The 20,714-nt window shown below is 46.1% G+C and overlaps 1 protein-coding gene and 1 long non-coding RNA gene across 4 annotated transcripts in view; both read right to left on the bottom strand.

The window, feature by feature from the left end:
* Positions 1-4,554: 4,554 nt before the first annotated feature.
* Positions 4,555-8,441, bottom strand: LOC148125996 (uncharacterized). Its single transcript, XR_015742656.1, has 2 exons — positions 6,517-8,441; positions 4,555-6,157 (listed from the first exon to the last, which is right to left on the bottom strand). It is a non-coding gene; the product is annotated as an uncharacterized LOC148125996 (long non-coding RNA).
* Positions 8,442-8,487: 46 nt separating this feature from the next.
* TNFRSF6B (TNF receptor superfamily member 6b) overlaps positions 8,488-20,714 on the bottom strand; it is a 13,592-nt gene continuing 1,365 nt past the window's right edge. For 2 of the 3 annotated variants that reach the window (XM_087928819.1, XM_087928820.1), the window contains exons 2-5: positions 13,281-13,401; positions 12,117-12,492; positions 11,027-11,221; positions 8,488-9,382 (exon numbers count right to left, since the gene is read on the bottom strand). In XM_087928819.1, coding sequence (XP_087784945.1) covers positions 9,099-9,382; positions 11,027-11,221; positions 12,117-12,492; positions 13,281-13,298 — 873 coding nt within the window. In that variant the 5' untranslated portion in view covers positions 13,299-13,401 and the 3' untranslated portion in view covers positions 8,488-9,098. The remainder of the gene's footprint in view (positions 9,383-11,026; positions 11,222-12,116; positions 12,493-13,280; positions 13,402-20,714) is intronic. The other variant, XM_087928822.1, reaches the window with a different exon arrangement.

Below are 20,714 nucleotides of genomic sequence, written 5' to 3'. Positions count from 1 at the left end.
CAGAATCATTCAGTGATCTATCTATCTGCCATCGGCTAGCTCAGTCTCTCAAATTTGCTTGCCGTGAGTCTGCACTGAATTTGCTTGCAAGCAAACCTTCAGTCCTAAGGGACGTTCGGCTGTGCTTAGCTAGAAAGCAAGAAATCCAACCATTTCCTGCTTCCTAGCTAATTTAAATCTCACAGCTGATGGCTGGAAAAATAGCAATTTAGCAGGCAAGTTTGCCAGGTAAGGAGTGAATGGGTGGGGAGGTTTCTCGTGGGCCATGTGGGCTGAGCAGCCTTGTCTTTCTGTGCAGCCTGGATTAATTGCTTTGGCGGGGTGCTCTGGGGGTGAGATTTCTCTGCAGCCCACCAAAATTTTCTCAAGCCCACTGGTTGGCGACCGCTGTTTTAGAGAGTCCTTGAGGCCACTCGGAGGTTTATCTGTGTTTTCAGAGTCACCTGAGTAGTGCAAATGGGCGTGGAGCCTTTCAGTTGTTCATTCTGTGATTCTTGGTCCCAATGGCAACTGAAAGAACTTAGACATTTTCAACTGTTCTTGTTTTGAGTGGCATTTCCCTCCTACATAATCTTGATGCAGATTTAAGGTGGTTGAGGGAGCTGGAATGTAGCCAACCATTACCAGAGGTGTACCAGCTGCTCCTTTCTTCTCCTTTTAGCAGCCAGGGTAAATCCTCAACCTATGAACATCATTCTTCTTCTTCTTCTTCTTCTTCTTCTTCTTCTTCTTCTTCTTCTTCTTCTTCTTCTTCTTCTTCTTCTTCTTCTTCTTCTTCTTCTTCTTCTTCTTCTTCTTCTTCCTCCTCCTCCTCCTCCTCCTCCTCCTCCTCCTCCTCCTCCTCCTCCTCCTTTCTTCCATATCTGTCATCGGATGTTCATGATCCTATTTTTATCAACAGCCAAACGAAAAAGTGCTGCTGAGTTTTGTCCAAACCAGTCCCAGATTTTGAAGCCTTGATGTTCTTCTTCTGCCAGAACCTGGAGGATTAAAAGTGAAGAATGCCGTATTTTTCTAGCTGTCGCATCACATGTCCGACATATCGTAACTTTCTCTTTTTAACGGTTTTGATGATTTCCCTTGGCTTTCCCAGGCAGCTTATGGTGAGAGGTGGGAGTGAAACTCCTTAGCATCAGAGCATGTTAATAATAATATAGGAAATACTAATGCTTTGATGGTCATTTCGAAAAATCCTTTCTTGTTGAACACCTAGAAGCCAAGAGGAACATACCTGCCAAATTTCAAGTCAGCTAATCCTACTTTTGCTGCAGGGAATTTGCTTATGAATAGAGCTACCTAGATCTCAATAAGCTCTTTATCTCTTAAGTGCTGACATCTGCTGAGGGCTATTAAGAAAGGTGGGGGCTGCTTTCCTCCCTCTAAAAACATGTTTCTTAATTTCTCATCCAGGGAAATATAATATTCTGGTTTTTTAAAAATATTTCTCAAAATAATGTATTCTTCTCGGAGAGGAGTGGGTGCTAAGTTTCTACACAAGGCCTAGGGGTGACATAATAGCAGTGTTCCAATATCTCAGGGGTTGCCCCAAAGAAGAGGGGGGGTCAACCTATTCTCTAAAACACCAGAAGGCAAGACAAGAAGCAACAGATGGAAACTAATCAAGGAGAGAAGCAACCTGGAAGTAAGGAGAAATTTCCTGACCATAAAAACAATTAATCAGTGGAACAGCTTGCCACCAGAAGTTGTGGGTGCTCCAACAATGGAGGTTTTTAAGAAGAGACTGGGACAGCCACTTGTCTGAAATGCGACAGGGTTTCCTGAGCAGTGGCACAACAGATTTCCTGAGCAGGGGATTGGACTAGAGGACCTCCAAGGTCCCTTCCAATTCTTATTATTCTGTTATAGGGCGGAGAGAAGTCAGGTGCAATGCCGGCCAGTTAGATTACTTGCGAGGAGGCAACCTCACCTCTCTTGAAGGACTGCATCGGCGTTGTCTCCTTAATCCCACCCTGAGGACTTGAACGTTGCTGGAGCAATGTGCCCGGTTCTGTGCCTTGTGTGCTCGTGCTGTGTATCCTGGCCTGTTTGACCCGTGGACTGTTTCCCTGGACTTCATGTCGGTCCATCTCAGTTTACTCTGTGGCTCTTGCTGTGTGAGCTCGGAATCTGAACCTGTGGCAATGAGTGGGGTGTGTGTTTTGTGTTTGAGAGGGTTGAACAAACACTTTTAGAAGTCTCGCTGTGCATGCAAAGCACCACATGTGAAGTAGTTCCACATGTCTTTCTTGGTTCGTGGGGCCTGACTCAATCTGAAACAGATGTGTTCTGACCTAGGCTTTCCAAAAGCATGAAGCAGACTCCCCATCCTGACAAAACCCCTTTTATTAGGCTATAATGTGAATTCCTTTCATTCACATCCAGCAAAATCCCGGCAAACAGTCTTTCAAGGGTGATTTTACAACCACAGACCTTATCAGGCTTGGAGAGTTGCCAGGCCGATAGCTTCGAAGCGCAATGCTGTACCAGAAAATACTTGGCAAGGAGTCAGGAACAAATCTTCACCCTAATTAAATGAACTAATTGTGTCCTGCAAACCCCACTCCCCTTTCCTTCCTCTTTATTCCCTACGGGAGGGGTCATTCACCATCCACCTGAGCCTTTACTCCCAAGACTTGTTCCTTAATTGTTCCCTTCTTCTGGCAGCTCTGCGCATGTGCACATTGGGAACAGGCTCCAGCTGTTCGTCTTCCTCACTGATCTCCGATTCTGAAGGCAGCTGATAACTGTCAGACGGCCCTGGCCCCATCTCTGCCTCCAATGCAGAGCACCCGACAGAGCCTTCCCCAGACTCCAGGACTGGCCCATGTTCCTCCCCAACTCCCTTACTGTCCAAGTCTGCTGCCAACTCCACTGGCCGCTGGTGGGCCACAACACAATGACAGTCGGGGAGGACTTGCCAAATAAGCAAGAGTGCCCCCCTCCCCCAATTGCCCCTGTCTCCTTGCTGTCAGGAGTGCCAGAAGACTAATTTGGGGTTCCAACTTGAGTCTGGGTTTGCACAAGAAGAAATAAGAACAAAATTCAGATAGCTGTGCGGAAAGGAGAATGATTTAATCCCCAAAGCAACAGCGATGCCCTGTGTTCATGCGCAAAGCACTCACTACCCCTCTGGATCCCGACAAGCCACCTCCTTCCTGCTGAGCATGTGAGCACTTCTGGCGAGGAGGAAGCGGGTGTCGAGCCTCTCCCTCTCGCAATATCTTCACCTGAGGGCAGCTGCTTCCTGTGGCTCAGGAGGTCTGCGCTCTTCCTGATGCTGCTTGGCCTCCTCGATGCGCTGAGGCAGGAGGCAGCGGCCACGACATGGGAAACTGCAGGATTGCCCACCCCTCAGCATGCCGCGGCCCACCCAAATTTTCTCACGGCCCACCGGTTGGCAACCGCTGTTCTAAAATGTACTCTTTGAAGTGTAAATCTGCATGGGTCTTTGAGGCTCTGAGTACCACTGGTAACCAAGTGACTTTACGAAAGTCACTCGGAATAAAGGGAAAGGTAGCTCTCGACGTACGACCAAAGGTGAGCCCAAAATGTCTGCTGCTAAGCGAGACAATTAAGCGAACTTTCCCCCATTTGATGACCTTCCATGCCACAGTTATTAAGGGAATTGTTGCAGTCGTTGAGTTAGTCACGTGGCGGTGAAGAGAATCTGGCTTCCTTGCTGACTTTGCTGGTCAGAAGGTGGCAAAAGGAGATCACATGACCACCACCCAAGGACACTGCAACCGTCATAAAAATGATTCAGTGGCCAAGCTTCCCAACGTTGATCACGTGACCCTGGGGAATAGAGCAATGGGGGTTTTTAAGTGTGAAAAATGGCCACAAGTCACTTTTTTTTCAGTGCCCTTGTAACTTTGGAACGGTCACTAAATGAACAGGTCGCGGACTACCTGTAAGTAGACAACTTTACAAACTAAAACACCCATTAGGCAGACGGAGCAGCTTTCAATGCAGAAAGACATTTTCTGGCGGGCAGAGTAGAGAGAACAAGAGTGGCTCTTCATGAATGACCAAGTATAAGGAGCTTTTGGTGAGACACAGTAAGTCCATGAGGTGCTGGAGAAGGTCCATCTGTTCACCTCAAGGTCCATCTTTCTTGAAGCCAACCCCCCACCCCCGGCCGATTCTTCTCCCCTGAATTTGTTGTGTGGTGCTGGGAGTCTCCAAAGAAGTGTGATGGAGCCACTAATATCAGGGGTTGTCAGGGTGGGATTCAAATTTCTTAACAACTGATTCTGTGGGCGTGGCCTAATTTGTGGGTGTGGCTTGAGGGTCATGTGACTGGCTAGGCATGGCTTGTATGTAAATATTTATGTAAGTATTGAATTTTTTATTTAAAAAAAGAGCAACTTTTACCTCAAATCAGGCAAAGCAGGCAGGCAGATTGAGTTGCTCACAGAATCACAGATTCACTCAGAGATCGATCTTTCTGCAATCTGCTGCCTGAGTCTGTCACATACCATTTGCTTGCAAGCGAACTCATAAAATTTGCTAGCAAGCAAGCTCACAAAATTAACTCACAACACACCATGTATGTAAATATTGAAATTTTTTATTAAAAAAAGAGCAATTTTACCCAAAATCAGGCAAAGCAGGCAGACAGATTGAGTTGCTCACAGAATCACAGATTCACTCAGAGATTCACCTTTCTGCAATCTGCTGCCTGAGTCTGTCACATAAAATTTGACAAGCAAGCAAACTCAAAATCTGGAAGCTGGAAAACCTTGAGATAAAGCACAGACTAGATCTGGGGCAGGCGGGTGAGCCCAACAGCTGATTGTCAGAGTGAACCAGTTTGCCCGAACCAGGTCGAACCGGTAGAATCTCACCCTTGGATCCAATTCCCATGCTGTTTCCCCCCAGCTCAGAAACTGGGATTGACTCAGGAAGTGAGTTTAAGGTTTGACAATGGAAAGGAAGACCGCCAACTCTTTGGCCTGGCCATTTCATGTATGATAAGTGGAAGAGGGCCTCTACTACAGGGTTTCTCAACCTTCTCAACACGGACAACTCCCATAATTTCCCATCCAGCACAGTTGAGAAACTATGGAGACCTTGATATTCTCCAAGTCCTTGGTTGTTCTCTTGGAGACATTTTGTGATCCAACTAGGTAACATCATCAGTGTATATCCCACTCCTTTCAAGCACTGATGATGTTACCTAGTTGGACCATGAAACGTCTGTAAGGAAAACTACCAAGCTCAGAGAGCACCAAGGACCCTACAATTGTTCTCCTCCTCCTCCTCCTCCTCCTCTCCTCCTCCTCCTCCTCCTCCTCCTCCTCCTCCTCCTCCTCCTCCTCCTCCTCCTCCTCCATGAAATTTCTGCAAGAAAGCCACCCAGCTCAGAAAGCACAAGGATCCCACAATTCAGCGACAAGCTACTCATGTTCTCTTCTAAAGATGGAGAAACTTTGGTCTAGTAAATCAGACATCCTATTCCCCAAATATTTGGGGCTCTCCAATATTTTGGGGTACAACTCCCCAAATCACTTGCTCTGTTCTTCAGCTATTAGGAGGAGCTTCAGCGTAACCTGGAGATGACCAACCACCTTCAACATGGCTCAGGGCCGACTGCAACCACTTGCTCCATCCAACTTCCTCCCTTGGTTTGCTACACAACTGTTGTAATCTTTCCCTGGATGTAAAAAAGCGGTCAAACACAAAAATACTTCTCGGGAGCTCCTGCATTGAAAAGGAAGAGGCACACACCACAGTTCAAGTAGAGACACTATCTTTGCTTGAAATGTAACAGACCAGGATTAGACTAAGAAACGTAGACATGCAGACACACGCACAACGCAGAAGTTACAATACAGAAACACAGACACACAGTGATGTTCGGTTCAGCTGCCTGTAACTGGTGCCCTTGGAAAGGATCGCAAAAACACCGCAAAACATTTGTATTTCTCAGAGCTGGGTAGTCCTCCATTTACGACCAAATTGGGATCAGAAACGTCTGTCAGCAAGCAATGGGGGTCATTAAGTAAGCCGCACCCAATTTTACAAACTTTTGGGGGTGTGGTCTTTAATAGCAATAGCACTTATATACAGCTTTACAGTGCTTTTAGAACTCTCTCTAAGCGGTTTACAGAGTCAGCCTAATGCCCCCAACAATCTGGGTCCTCATTTTACCAACCTTGGAAGGATGGAAGGCTGAGTCAACCTTGAGCCAGTCAGTCAGATCAAACTGTTGGCAGTGGGCAGAGCAGCCTGCAATACTGCATTCTATCCACTGGGAGGAAAGGAAGGAAGGAAGGAAGGAAGGAAGGAAGGAAGGAAGGAAGGAAGGAAGGAAGGAAGGAAGGAAGGAAGGAAGGAGGGAGGGAGGGAGGGAGGGAGGAGGGAGGGAGGAGGGAGGAGGAGGAGGAAGGAAGGAAGGAAGGAATAATAGCCCTTAAACTTATATACCGCTTCACAGTGCTTTATAGCCCCCTCTAAGCAGTTTTACAGAGTCAGCCTCTTGCCCCCAACAATCTGGGTCCTCATTTTACCCACCTTGGAAGGACGGAAGGCTGAGTCAAGACTTGAGCCTGGTGAGATTCGAACTACCAAATTGCAAGCAGCCAGCAGTCAGCAGAAGTAGCCTGCAGTACTGCACTCTGACCACTGCGCCACTTTTATTTTTAAGCAAACGGCACGGTCATTAAGCACATCACACAGCCGTTAAGCCAGCTTCTCTTCTTTGAGTCTGCTTGTTGAACACCCACTGGGAAGGTCACAAATAGCAATTGTGTGACACACACACACACACCCCGGGATGCTGCAACCGTCATAAATACGAGCCGGTTGCCAAGCACCTGAATTTTGATCCTGTGACCACGGGGATGCTGCACCGGTGGTAAGTGCAAGGATTGGATGTAAACCGCTTCCCCCTGCCCCTCTGCCCCACAGTGCTGTTGTTAACTTTGAACGGTTGCTGAGCAAATAGTCGTAAGTCGAGGACTGCCTGTTCCTGGTTTCTCGGGGTGGTCTTCCAACCCTGAGAAATTCATATTCTGGAAAAACACACTGAATTCCTAGAAGCAAACCAATTGAAAATACTTTAATTTCTGAAAAACACAATCCCTCCATCTAATCCCTAGACAGAGGGCAGTGATTGCGAACATTTTCGACACCAAGTGCCCAAATTGGAATGTACGTGCCGAACGCTGGAAATCCAAAGACCAGCTGGCCAGTGCACACATGCCTGTTTTTTGGCCACTTTTCGGGTCGTTTTCAGGCCATTTGGGGGGCCTTTTTAAGGCTATTTTCAGGCAGTTTTTTGGGCCGTTTCAGGCTGTTTTGGGCCCAAGAAATGGCCTGAAAACAGCCTGAAGAATGGCATGAAAAAGGTCCAAAAATGGCCTGGGGTTTTTGGCTGTTTTTCAGGCTTTTTTCCGGCACTCTGGCGCCTGCAAAGACCAGCTGGCTGGCACACATGCACAGAAGAGCAGTTGGTGATGGCGCATGCACTCACAGAGAGGGCTCTGCGTGTCACCTCTGACACCACGTGCCATAAGTTCGCCATCACGGATTATAGGGCTGTATAATAATGACCTCGGAAGGGAAGGGCAGTTTAGCGTGTCGACCCAACAGGATCTGGGTTCTTCCCAACCCTTGGACAACCTTCATCCTGATGGAACCGGGGTCGCCCGACCTCCAATCCATGGGGTCTGGCACTGGTGTACGGCATGCTAGAAACCGGGCCAGGCAAAGTCCCATCCATAGGATGCAGGCAGCCCATGAAACCAGGGCCTCTACGGCCCGTGGACATACCACGGAACCTGGTGCCTGAAAAGTCGGGGTGGAGGCCACTGATCTACAGGGTCAAAACATGTGCATTTCCCCCTCAAATAGACATTTGCAGAGGTAGTTCTCCACTTATGACTGGTCACTTGGTGACCATTCAAAGTTAGGGCAGATTTCCCCCAAACACACACACACACACACACACGTTATTTATGACCATGTTTCAAAGTTATGGCAGCCTTGGGATTGTTCGCCCTTACAACCGATCCCAGGGACACTGCAGCATCTACTCCCTCTACTCCCTCCCCTCCCTATCTCCCTCCCACCCTGTCCCACCAGGTCCTTGCAGGCCTTGGACTTGTTTCCCAGACCAGTGGGCCCCACCTACCCTCCCACACCCTGTCACCTGTCCAGGACCTATCTTTTGAAGAACTCCAGAAGAGTCTCAGAAGATCTCCAGAAGAGTTTCAGAAGATCTCCAGGTCTCCAGAAGATCCACAGAAGATCTCAAAATCTCCAGAAGAGCCTTAGAAGATCTCCAGAAGTCTCACAGAAGATCTCCAGATCTTTAGAAGATCCACAGAAGTTCTCCAGATGATCCTCAGATCTCTAGAAGATCCTCAGAATATCTCAAAATCTCCAGAAGAGCCTTAGAAGATCTCCAGAAGTCTCATAGAAGATCTCTAGATCTCTAGAAGATCTCCAGAAGATCCTCAGAAGATCTCCAGAAGATCCTCAGAAGATCTCCAGAAGATCCTCAGAAGATCTCCAGAAGATCCTCAGAAGATCTCCAAATCTCCAGAAGATCCTTAGAAGATCTCCAGAAGTCTCACAGAAGATCTCCATATCTCTAGAAGATCCTCAGAAGATCTCCAAAAGATCCTCGGAAGATCTCTGGAAGAGCCTCAGAAGATCTCCAGATCTTATGTTGGAGAAGGAGGGAAGGCCACTCAACATCCCTGGACCCTATGGTTGTGACGCCATTTTCTGAGCAGCTGCTAGGAATTGTGCCCTTCCAAAATGGCGGCTCCTTCTGGAACGCAGCTGCTTGGTCCAAGGATGGAGAGGGGTCTGTTCTGTTTCCCTACTGCAGTCTGCGCACGGTCGTGTAGACCGCATTTTAGAGAAGCTGAACGAAGTGGGGGCCCCCTTCCTTTCTGCGGCCCCTTTTCTTCAAACCAAATACCTAACAGAGGATTCCAAAACTGATTTTTCATTTTAAAAAAGCTATCTTTTTTTTTTTTTAAATAAATAGTTGAACTCAACGATCCAAGTCCACAAATCCATGACCAACCATCTGATACCTATTCTTAGGACGATATAATAAAGCCCCGTACGGAGCGGGGGTCTCATAAACCCACAGAGAAACTCCTCTGGACGTTCTTCAGAATGTGCTCCAACTTCATCTTGACCAGGACTACCTGGACCATATCCCACGCTCGCTCCTTTCCATGCAGGTTCTTCAGCTGGAGCAAGTAGCTATGGAAGTCCACCTGCAGCTCTTCGATGGGCTTCTTCTTCTGCGTCCCAGGAGGAGTTTGAGTGAGCTTCCGATAGAGACGCTGGAGCTTTCGTGGGGACTTCAGTTGGAATGCTACAAAGTCAAGGGCTGCCTCGTGACAGTCTCCGATACCTAGAAGAGAAAGAACAGGTGAGAAATTGTCAGGAAATCCCTCCTTACTTCCAAGTTGCTTCTCTCCTTGATGAGTTTCCATCCGTTGCTTCTGGTCCTGCCTTCAGGGGCTTTGGAGAATAGCTTGACTCCCTCTTCTTTGGAGCAACCCCTGAGCTATTGGAAGACGGCTATCACATCACCATGCTCTGGATTTTGATCAGCCAAGAAATTTCAGCTAGCTTAGCAGGGTCCAGGAGAAGATATTTTTCTGCCATGGCCCCTTGACCTCTGGAACGTCTTGCCACTGGAGGTAAGATCCACCCCTGTCCTTTTGCAACCTTCCCTGCCAGCTTCTGACAAGCGAAGTCAATGGGAGGGAAGCCAGATTCGCTTAATGGCCATGTGATTCGCTTAACAACTGCGATGATTGGCTTAACCACCATGGCAAAAAGGATCATAGTATTGGGCATGTCTGCTTTAGTGACCGAAACTTTGGCCCCAGTTGTGTTTCTAAGCTGAGGACTATCTGTGTCAGCTGAGTCAAAACTGTCCTTGTGTCAAGTTGTTCTGGTGTACTGTGCTCTATAGTGTCGTTTTGAAGGTGTGAGTCAGTTGCCAAGCATTTAAATGTTGATCACGTGACCATGGGGATGCTGTAACAGTCCTGAGTGTGAAAATCGTTCATTATTTTTTTTTTTACAATGTTGTTTAACTTCGAAGGATCGTTAAAAGGAACGGTGGTAAGTCCAGTTCTCTATAAGAATCTGGAGAAATTGGAAAGAGGAGAAACTGAAGGCTAAGGAAGAGAAAGGAGAAAGGGTAGAAGGGAAGAAGAAAGAAGGGGAGAGGGAGGAAGGAGGGGAGAGGAGAAGGAAAGGGGGTGGGAAAAGGGAGAGAAGGGAAGGAGAAGGAAGAGGAGAAAGAAGGGAAGGAGAAGGGAAGGAAGGGAAGGGAAGGAAGGGAAGGGAAGAGAAGAGAAGAGAAGAGAAGAGAAGAGAAGAGAAGAGAAGAGAAGAGAAGAGAAGAGAAGAGAAGAGAAGAGAAGGTAAAAGGGGAAGGAGAAAGAAGGGAAGGAGAAAGGGTAGATGGAAAGAGAAGGAGAAAGAGAAGGAACGAAGATGGAGACAGGAGGAGAAGAAAGGAGGAGGAGGAAGAAGAGGGGAGAGAAGGAAAAGGAGGTGGGAAAAGTGAAGGAAAAAGAAAGGAAGGGAAGAAGGAGAAAGCAAAAGAGAGAGACAAAGGAGGAGTGTGTCAGCGTTCCAGTAAACCTCCACTCCAACCAATAACTCCGAGACGGGCATCTTCTCAAAAGTTCTGTTTTAACTGGACAGTAAACCGACACAAACTGGGGAATCCCAAATCTGAAAGTTCTGGGCTTCCTTGCATTAATTAAATCTACAAATCCACCCTCTGCATCCATCATCACATCCCATGCCCCAATCACCCTCCGTCCCGACTTGAGACTTCCCCCTCACCCAGGTGCAGAAATAACATGACCTTGACTTAGAAAAAGAATGTTATTATGTCTAACCACATCCAAGAAATTCCGCCCCCCTCTCCCACTTTCCCAGGGCTCCAAATGTGGTAGCGTGAGAGCATCTGGTTTCAATATTGCTTCCAAAGCTGACAGTAAGTCTCAGGTGGTGGTGGTGGGGGTCTTACCTGAGCTCTCCTCCCAGCCTTTGTCAGCCTTGCAGGAGGTGCAATAGGTGTCGTGGAAACGGGTGCCAGGCACGTTGACCCGAAGGCCTTGCGCGGAGCAATTCTGGTGGGGCTGGCAGGGCTGGCTGCTGGAATGGTTGCTGGAAAAGGTCCCCTGTGGGCAAACTCTGCACTGGGTATCTTCTCGTGCGTTGCCTGGACAAAAAACGGAAGCAGAAATAGAGGTCTAGCTTTCTCTCCAGCCACCTTCCATGGCTGCTGTCTAATTTCGGAAAGCGGGAGGACTTTTTCAATGCGTATCAAAATAATTAAATAAAACCTTAAAAGGGGAGGAGAAATGGAGGGGTGAGGAGAGGAGAAGAAAGAGGAGAGGAGGGGAGAGAAGAGGTTGGAAGAGAGGAAGGAAGGAAGGGGGAAGAGAGGCAGAGAGGAAGGGGAAGGGAGAAGAGGAGAAGAGAGAGAAGAGAAAAGGGAAGGAGGAGAGGAAGGGACAGGAGAGGTTGGGAGGGAGGGAGGGAGGGAGGGACAAAGTGGGGAGAGCAAAGAGGAAGGGGAAGAGAGGAGAGGAGAGGAGAGGAAGGTTGATCAGGAAGAAAGGGAGGGAGGAAGAAAAGAAAGGAAAGAGAAAGAAAGAAAAGAAAGAAAGAAAGAAAGAAAGAAAGAAAGAAAGAAAGAAAGAAAGAAAGAGAGAAGAAAAAAAGAAAGAAAGAAAGAAAGAAAGAAAGAAAGAAAGAAAGAAAGAGAGAGAGAGAAAGAGAAGAAAGAAAGAAAGAAAGAAAGAAAGAAAGAAAAGAAAGAAAGAAAGGGGAGGGAGGGAGGGAGGGAGGGAGGAAGGAAGGAAGGAAGGAAGGAAGGAGGAGTCATATATCTTAAAATTGCTGAGAGTGAGAAACGCCGATTTAAAGGGTTGATCCTTCAGACTTCCCACCCTCCAAATTTTAAAGAGATGTCAACTTGTTCCTGCTCAATTCCAGTTCTCTCTCTCTCTCTCTCTCTCTCTCTCTCTCTCTCTCTCTCTCTCACACACACACACACACACACACACACACACACCAGGAATAGGTTGCTGTTTTCCTCCCCTGGTACGTACCGGGCTCAACCACTCCGCTTCCTGCCGGGCACTTGGAGTGCTTGATGCAAAAGAGCGACTCGGCGTGGTAGCCCGGCTTGCATTCGCACACCCTGTTGTGCGTCCCGTTGCACGATCCCACCTCCACCTCCAGGATGTTACAACGGACGTTGCAGTACAGGCACCTGTCCACGTAGTTCCAATACTGGGTGTAGTGCTCGTTGGCACACGGCTTGCACAGGGTGCCCGCGTCACGGGTGCAAGGCTTGGCCATGCTCTTCCCCGGGGGGCACTTCTCGCACAACAGCTTCTCGTGGGTGTTGGGGTCTTTCCACTCGAAGGTGGGTGGGGAAGCATGGGTCAGAGGACTCCAGAGCAAGACGCTCAAAATCGCCCACTAGTGGCGGGGAGGGGGGAGAGAAAGGAAGGCAGGTTAGCAGAGTGTCAGGATTCCGGCATTTACCCCCATTGAAATCACGAGTCTCGAGCCAAACTTCTAAAACTTCAAAAGGATTTATTGGGAGTAAACATGCAGGCACTGCCTGGGTGGAGCCGACTCTGAGACGCACAATTCATTGTCACCCTTGACCCTGGTTTTCCCCACGCCCCACCCCCTGGCTGTATCATAATTCCTATTCTCCAATGGGACACCTCCATAGCCCAGAGTCATCAATCAGGCTCTCCTGGTAGAATTTTGCGGGGCAGAAACTTCGGTCACCTAGTTACTATCTTTGAAAACATTTATGAAATGCAGTTTCGGTTTGCAAACTGCTGCACTGCTCCCCCGTCCCTTTCTGCTGGCAACTCTAAAAAAACCATAGAAATATTTTACGAGTTGACACACAGATTCCTAGACACAGCTGGTCCTCGACTTACATCCACCACTGAGCCCAAAATTCCCATGGCTAAGCCAGATCGCTATTAAGTGTGTTTTGCCCTGTTTTACGATCGTTCTTGCCACCGTTGTACTGTGAATCGCTGCAGTTGTTCAATGAGCAACGTGGTTGTTAGCAGAATCTGGCTTCCCCATGGACTACGCTCAACAGGTCACAAAAGGGGAATCAATTACGTGACCCTGGGACACGGCCACCGTCATAAATACAAGTCAGTTAACATTACCCTAAACACCTGATCATTCACTCAACATTGGAAATAATATTTTTTTAAAAAATTTACATTTATTACCTGGCACAGATTTTGCATTTTCTTGAAAGGGTCGTCAAATCGATTCACTTTCCCAGAAATTCAAGATGGTCTGTAGCTGTGCAGACTCTTCGCACAATGGAAATTTCTTCTTCTTACAATTCTAAGGCAGGGAAGCAAGAAAGAGAAAACGCCACAATTACTACAGGACCTTTTTTTTCTCTCAAAGCAGGAAAAGATTTGCAAGCAGGTTTCCTGCGCACATCAAAAAGATTCAAATGGTGCTTTACGGGCTAAACGTCCCGTAGAGAACATTTGTCACAACCCACATACGTTAAAATGCCTCGTCATCTTATCGCAGACAATTGTGGTTACAACTAAATTCAGTTTCCTTTTTGGGGATTTTATAATAAAGAAACAGAGATTCATCCACTTTTAAGAAGAGATTGGACTGCCATTTGTCAGAAATGGTGTAGGATCTCCTGCTTGGGGCGGGGGGGGGTTGGACTAGATGACCTACATGGTCCCTTCCAACTCTGATTATCTGTTATTTTCACCCCTCCTCCTGGTTCACATATGTACAGGTAGTCTTCGACTTACAACCACAGATAACAGATAATAAGAGTTGGAAGGGACCTTATAGGTCATCTAGTCCAACCCCCCACCCAAGCAGGAGATCCTACACCATTTCTGACAAATGGCAGTCCAGTCTCTTCTTGAAAGTCTCAACTGATGAAGCTCCTACAACTTCTGAGGGCAACTTCTGTTCCATGGGTTGATTGTTCTCACTGTCAGAAAGTTTCTCCTTATTTCCAGGTTGAATCTCTCCTTGGTCAGTTTCCATCCATTATTCCTTGTCTGGCCTTCGGGTGCTTTAGTAAATAGCGTGATACACAAGATATAATAGGATAGACAGAAAGATCAAAGATGTATAATAATAAGTGTAATATATGTATTAAATATAGGTACGAATAGATGTTAAAAGAATAAGACAATATGAAAGGTGTATAATAATAACTATAATATATGTATCAATGATTAATGATAAACAAAGATAATATAGATTAAAATAGATACGAATAGGTGTTAAAGTATAAGACAATATTATATGTGGATGTCAATGTTGTTGAAAAAGTATTAAGATTTGTACTGGTGGAAAATAATAAAAATTATTTTAAAAAAGAAAGAAAATAATTTGACTCCCTCCTCTCTGTGGCAGCCCCTCAAATATTGGAAGATGCTATCCCGTCTCCCCTGGTCCTTCTCTTTCCTAGACTAGCCAGACCCAGTTCTTGCAACCGTTCATTGTATGTTTTAGCCTCCAGTCCCCTCATCATCCTGGTTGCTCTTCTCTGCCCTCTTTCTAGAGTCTCAACATCTTTTTTATGGTGTGGGGACCAAAACTGGATGCAGTACTCTAGGTGTGGCCTTACTAAGGCTTTATAGGGGGGTATTAGTACCTCCCTTGATCTCGATTGTATCCCTCTGTTAATGCAACTTAGGATTGTGTTGGCTTTTTTGGCTGCTGCCACAATGGAGTCCACATTTTCTGTTGCTGAGCGAGACAATTGTTACGTGAGTTTTCTCCCAGTTTACAACCTTTCCTGCCACCGTTGTTAAGTGAATCACTTCAGTTGTTCAGTGAGTACATGAATCCCACCCCGTTTACTTTCCTTGTCAGAGGGTTGCAAAAGGGGATCATGTGACCCGGGCCAACGCAACCGCCATAAATGTGAGTCAGTTGCCATTTGAATTTTGATCGCATTCCTATGAGGGTGTTGCAACGGTCATAAGTGTGAAAAAGGTCCAAAATCACCTTTCACGAGCGGTTGTAAGTCAAGGACTAGCTGTACATCTAAATTGAGAGGGTTGGCTTTATTACATCCATCCATCCAATAAATAAAAGATGCTTCGGGTGCAAATCCCACAATATCTGGAGCGTCACCTGAATTCTATCAGCATTGACCCAAAAAATCCCCATTGGTCAATTGCCAAAATGGCAGCTTGACCCGAAGCCGCTGAAATCAATAAAAACGCTAAAAGAACGAGAGGCGATTAATCCAGAATTTAAGGGGAAGAGGAGCAGAACAGAATGACGGAGTTGGAAGGGACCTGTTAGGTCAATCAGTCCACCCCCCTCCGCCCACCCAAGCAGGAGACCCTACATCATTGTTGACTGACTGGCAGTCCAGGAGGCCAAACAGCCATGCTGGCAAGGGAGCAATTTCTGAACTGATTATAGCAATAGCACTTAGACTTATATATCGCTTCACAGTCCCCTCTAAGCGGTTTACAGAGCTCAGCCTCTTGCCCCCAACAATCTGGCTCCTCATTTTAATGACCTCAGAAGGATGGAAGGTTGAGCTGGTCAAGATCAAAGTCCTGGCAGTTAGCCTGCAGTACTGCATTCTGATAGATGATAGACAGACAGAAAGACAGACAGACAGACAGACACAGAGAGATAAATAAATAAAGATATAAGACATAGACAGCAATAGCCCTTAGACTTATAATCCTGCTTCTGGGTGCTTTACAGCCCTCTCTAAGCAGTTTAGAGTCAGGCTATGGCCCCCAATAATCTGAGTCCTCATTTTACCGACCTCGGAAGGATGGAAGGCTGAGTCAACCTTGAGCAAAAGGGGATCATGTGACCCCCACAGGATACTGCAATGGGTCATAAATACGAGGCAGTTGATCACGTGGCCACGGGGAGGCTGCAATGCTCGTAAGTCTGAAACACGGTCACAGGTCGCTATTTTCAGCGCCGTTATGATTTCGGAAGGTCCCTAAACAAATGGCTGTAAGTGGAGGAGCACCTGGGGTTCAGAGGCCAAAGGTTTTACGAGCTGCAGCCACAAAATGGCTTGGCTGATGCAGGATTTAAATAAGGTGGAACAGAGCACAAAAGAGAAGAGGCCGTACTTTCCACGGGTGACCACATTGGAAATTTACAGGACCATTGAGCGAGAAATGGTCGAATTTGCATGCACCATTTAGGCTGTTTCGGAAAGACTCAACAAGAACGGCCTGTTCTGGACATATTAAATGGCTAATAAAATTACACAGTCTTGCATCAGCAAAACCACTCAATATCTCTTCCCCCTTACATCGGATGAGCTACTCTGATGAAATGCATCTGATGAAATGAGTAGAGTAGAGTGGAATGGAATGGAATAGGAACAAAGAGTAGAGTAGAGTAGAGTAGAGTAGAGTAGAGTAGAGTAGAGTAGAGTAAAAAAGAACAAAATAGAATAGAGTAGAACCGGGAATAGAACAGAATAAAATAGAGTACAACAGAATAGAGTAGAACAGAACAGGACTGTTTGCTGTTAGCGTAGAGTAGAAAATAGAACAGAACAGAATAGGAAATAGAATGGAAGGGAACAGAGAGTAGAGTAGAACAGAAGAGAACAGAAGAGAAGACTGTACTTTATTGGGCCAAGTCTGGTTAGACGCACAAGGCATTTGTCTCTGGTTTGAAAGCTCTCAGTGTACATGCAAAACAACCGAGTAATAATAAACATAATAATGATACCAATAAGACAGGTAATAGAGAAGATGAGAAGGATAATAGCAATAGCACTTAGACTTCTATACTGCCTCATAGTGCTTTACAGCCCCCTCTAAGTGGTTCTACAGAGTCAGCCTATGGCCCCCAACCGTCTGGGTCCTCATTTTACCCACCTCGGAAGGATGGAAGGATGGTCAGTCAGGATCGAACTGCTGACAGTTGACAGAATTAGCCTGCAATACTGCATTCTAAGCACTGGGCCACTATGGTTCTAATAGTAACAGCACAGCCGTATAACATGGGTAAATATGCTTCGACATACAAAACAATGCTGTGAGGATTGAGTGTTCAGCAGAGAGATGGCATGAGGGGAAAAGCTGTCCCTGTGTCTGGTGGTTTTGGCCTGCAATACCAGAACAACAGGGTTGGAAGGGACCTTGGAGGTCCTCTAGTCCAACCCCCTGCTGAAGCAGGAACCCTTATACCATTTCAGACAAAGAGCTGTCCAGGCTTTTTTTTGAAAACCTCTGGTGATGGATCACCGGCAACTTCTGAAGGCAAGCCTGTTCCACTGATTAATTGTTCTAACTGTCAGGAACAGTTGATGCCCAGGATGTGAGGGGTCTGTAGATATTTTTCCTCAGCACAACTTCTGGGGGCGGGATTCAAATTTTGAAACCACCGGTTCTGTGGCCATGGCTAGATGGGCATGGTCATGTGACTGGGTGGGCGTGGCTTCCTCTTTTTTGCAGCACCCTCCCATTTTGGGGGCCTCAGGGGAGCCTGAGGAAGGCAAAAAATGAAGGGTTTTGGGTTTTTTTGCCTCCCTGGGCTTTAGGGAAGCCTCCTGGGCGAAACAGTAGTGAGGGGAAGTGAGGGGAATCCCAGAACAGCTGATCATCGGAACAGCTGATCGTTGGAAGGGGAAAAAAAAAAAGAAATACCTTAAGGAGTGACGGGGCAGGGAAGAATGTAGTCAGCGATGCCAGGAATATGCACAGGAACAAGAATAGATAGAGTAGAGTAGAGTAGGGTAGAGTAGAGTAGAGTAGAGTAGAGTAGAAAAGAACAGAACAGAACATGGAATAGAACAGAACAGGTTTGCTGTGGGAGTAGAGTAGAAAATAGAACAGCAGAACAGAACAGAATAAAGTACTCAGTCTTGCGTCAGCAAAACCACTCTCTGTCTCTTCCTCCTTACATCGGTTGAGCTACTCTGATGAAATGCATCTGATGAAATGAATAGAGTGGAATGAAATGGAACAGGAACAAGAACAGAGTAGAGTAGAGTAGAGTGGAATGAAATGGAACAGGAACAAGAATAGAGTAGAGTAAGTGGAATGGAATGGGAACAAGAATAGAGTAGAGTAGAGTAAGTGGAATGGAATGGAATGGGAACAAGAATAGAGTAGAGTAGAGTAGGGAACAAGAATAGAATAGAGTAGAGTAGAGTAAGTGGAATGGAATGGAACGGGAACAAGAATAGAGTAGAGTAGAGTAGGGAACAAGAATAGAATAGAGTAGAGTAGAGTAAGTGGAATGGAATGGAATGGAACAAGAAATAGAGTAGAGTAGAGTAGAGTGGAATGAAATGGAATGGGAACAAGAATAGAATAGAGTAGAGTAGAGTAAGTGGAATGGAATGGAACGGAACAAGAATAGAGTAGAGTAGAGTAGGGAACAAGAATAGAATAGAGTAGAGTAGAGTAAGTGGAATGGAATGGAACGGGAACAAGAATAGAGTAGAGTAGAGTAGAGTGGAATGAAATGGAATGGGAACAAGAATAGAATAGAGTAGAGTAGAGTAAGTGGAATGGAATGGAATGGAATGGGAACAAGAACAGAGTAGAATAGAGTAGAGTAGAGTAGAGTAGAGTAGAGTAGAGTAGAGTAGAGTGGAATGAAATGGAACGGGAACAAGAATAGAGTAGAGTAAAAAAGAACAGAATAGAACAGAACAGAATAAAGTAAGTGTACAACAGAATACAGTAGAACAGATATCTAGTCAGCGATGTCGGGCATGCGCACAATGTTGCACATGCACGATAAGGACTCACTGGGCGGGGAGGAGGAGTGGGTGGAGAGAGCCGGGGCCAACCAGGGGCACGATTTGCTGGTTCTCCGAACTGCCCAGAATCATAACAACCGGTTCTATAGAACCGATCTGAACCGGTAGAATCCCATCCCCTGCCCACTTCTGACCCACGCAAAGAAACAGGTCTTTAATGGAAAGCAGGACTCTTTCTGATTTTAGTCATCCTCTCAGTAATATCGGCCTTCTCTATATATCACGTACATGTAAGTCAAATCCATTAGTATTGCCACAGTGGAAAGCGAGATAATCCAAGAAATATAATTATTGAGAACATTTCTTTCCAATAGAAAACATTGTGTTTCCAGTTCAGGTTGAAATGAGGGCTCCTTGGGGCTCTCTGAGCTTGGTTGTTTTCTCGCAGACGTTTCACGACCCAGCTAGGTAACATCATCAGTGCGTGAACCACCAAATTCAGAAAGCACCAAGGACCCCACATTTATTTCCCTTTTGGTTAGAAAGTAAAAACAGTTCTGCTTGTCTTTTCCATACGCCTTCCTTCCTTGTTTAATGAAAAGAAGGACTAGGGGGTGATACGATAGCACTGTTCCAACACCTCAAGGGCTGCCCCAAAGAAGAGGGAGTCAAGCTATTCTCCAAAGCCCCTGAGGGCAGGACAAGAAGCAACGGGTGGAAACTAATCAAGGAGAGAAGCAACCAGGAACGAAGGAGGAATTTCCTAAGTGTGAGAACAATCAATCAGTGGAACAATTTGTCTCCAGAGGTTGTGGATGCTCCAACAGTGGAATTTTTCTAAAAGAGATTGGAAAACTATTTGTCTGAAATGGTAGGATCTCCTGCCTGAACAGGGGGTTGGACTAGAAGACCTCCAAGGTCCCTTCCATTATTCTATTCTATTCTATTCTATTCTATTCTATTCTATTCTATTCTCTCCTCTCCTCTCCTCCCCTCCATTCTATTCTCTCCTCTCCTCTCCTCTCCTCTCTCCTCTCCTCTCCTCTCCTCTCCCCTATTCTATTCTATTCTATTCTATTCTATTCTATTCTATTCTATTCTATTCTATTCCATTCCATTCCATTCCATTCCATTCCATTCCATTCCAGTTCTCTATTCTATTCCTATCCTTTCTCCCCCATCTCATCTCCATTTAAATCATCCAACAGCCAAACCACCCTCTCTCAAGAACTGAACTGCATCTGGCTAAATTTTTCAATCATGTTGGTTAGCAGGAAGAGGGCCTTCCTTCCTTCCTTCCTTCCTTCCTTCCTTCCTTCCTCCCTCCCTCCCTCCCTTCCTTCCTTCCTTCCTTCCTTTCTTCCTTTCTTCCTTCCTTCTTCTTCTTTCTTTCCTTCCTTCTTTCCTTCCTTCCTTCTTTCCTCCCTCCCTCCCCTCCTCCAACCCCTGTCTCTGAGGATCGCTTCAACCTTGTAGTAGATTGCAAGTCAGAGCTCCCTGGCAACCTCGGGAGCATTTGAGGGAGGTATGAAAGTCAAGGCAAGGCGGGTCAAATCGAAGAGAGGATGCTGAAGGGAGGACAACCAGCTGGGATGCCCAAAAGACCTTCTGTAGATAAAAGAGAATAACAGACTAGCAGGGCTGGACAGGACCTTGCAGGAAACCCCATGACTGGCTATTTTGATTATAATTACCCTATTGTTGATGAAAGATCAGCAATTACTTTTTAACATTGATTGAAAGCCCTTTAGGTCATTTTGCATGAAATGGGGAAAAAATGAGATTCTGATTGTGTGTGTGTGTAGATAGATAGATAGATAGATAATAGAAAATAGACAGAATGATAGATAGATAGAAAGATAAATAGAAAGATGGAAAGATAGGTAGATAGATAGATATAGATAGATAGAACGATAGAGAGAAAGATAGAGAGAAAGAGATAGAAAGATAGATAGAT

This window comes from Pseudonaja textilis, chromosome 3 (assembly GCF_049901715.1).
Source record: "Pseudonaja textilis isolate UNSWEBS1 chromosome 3, rPseTex1.2, whole genome shotgun sequence".
NCBI lineage: Eukaryota > Metazoa > Chordata > Lepidosauria > Squamata > Elapidae > Pseudonaja > Pseudonaja textilis.
This window is presented reverse-complemented; position numbering and strand designations above follow the sequence as displayed.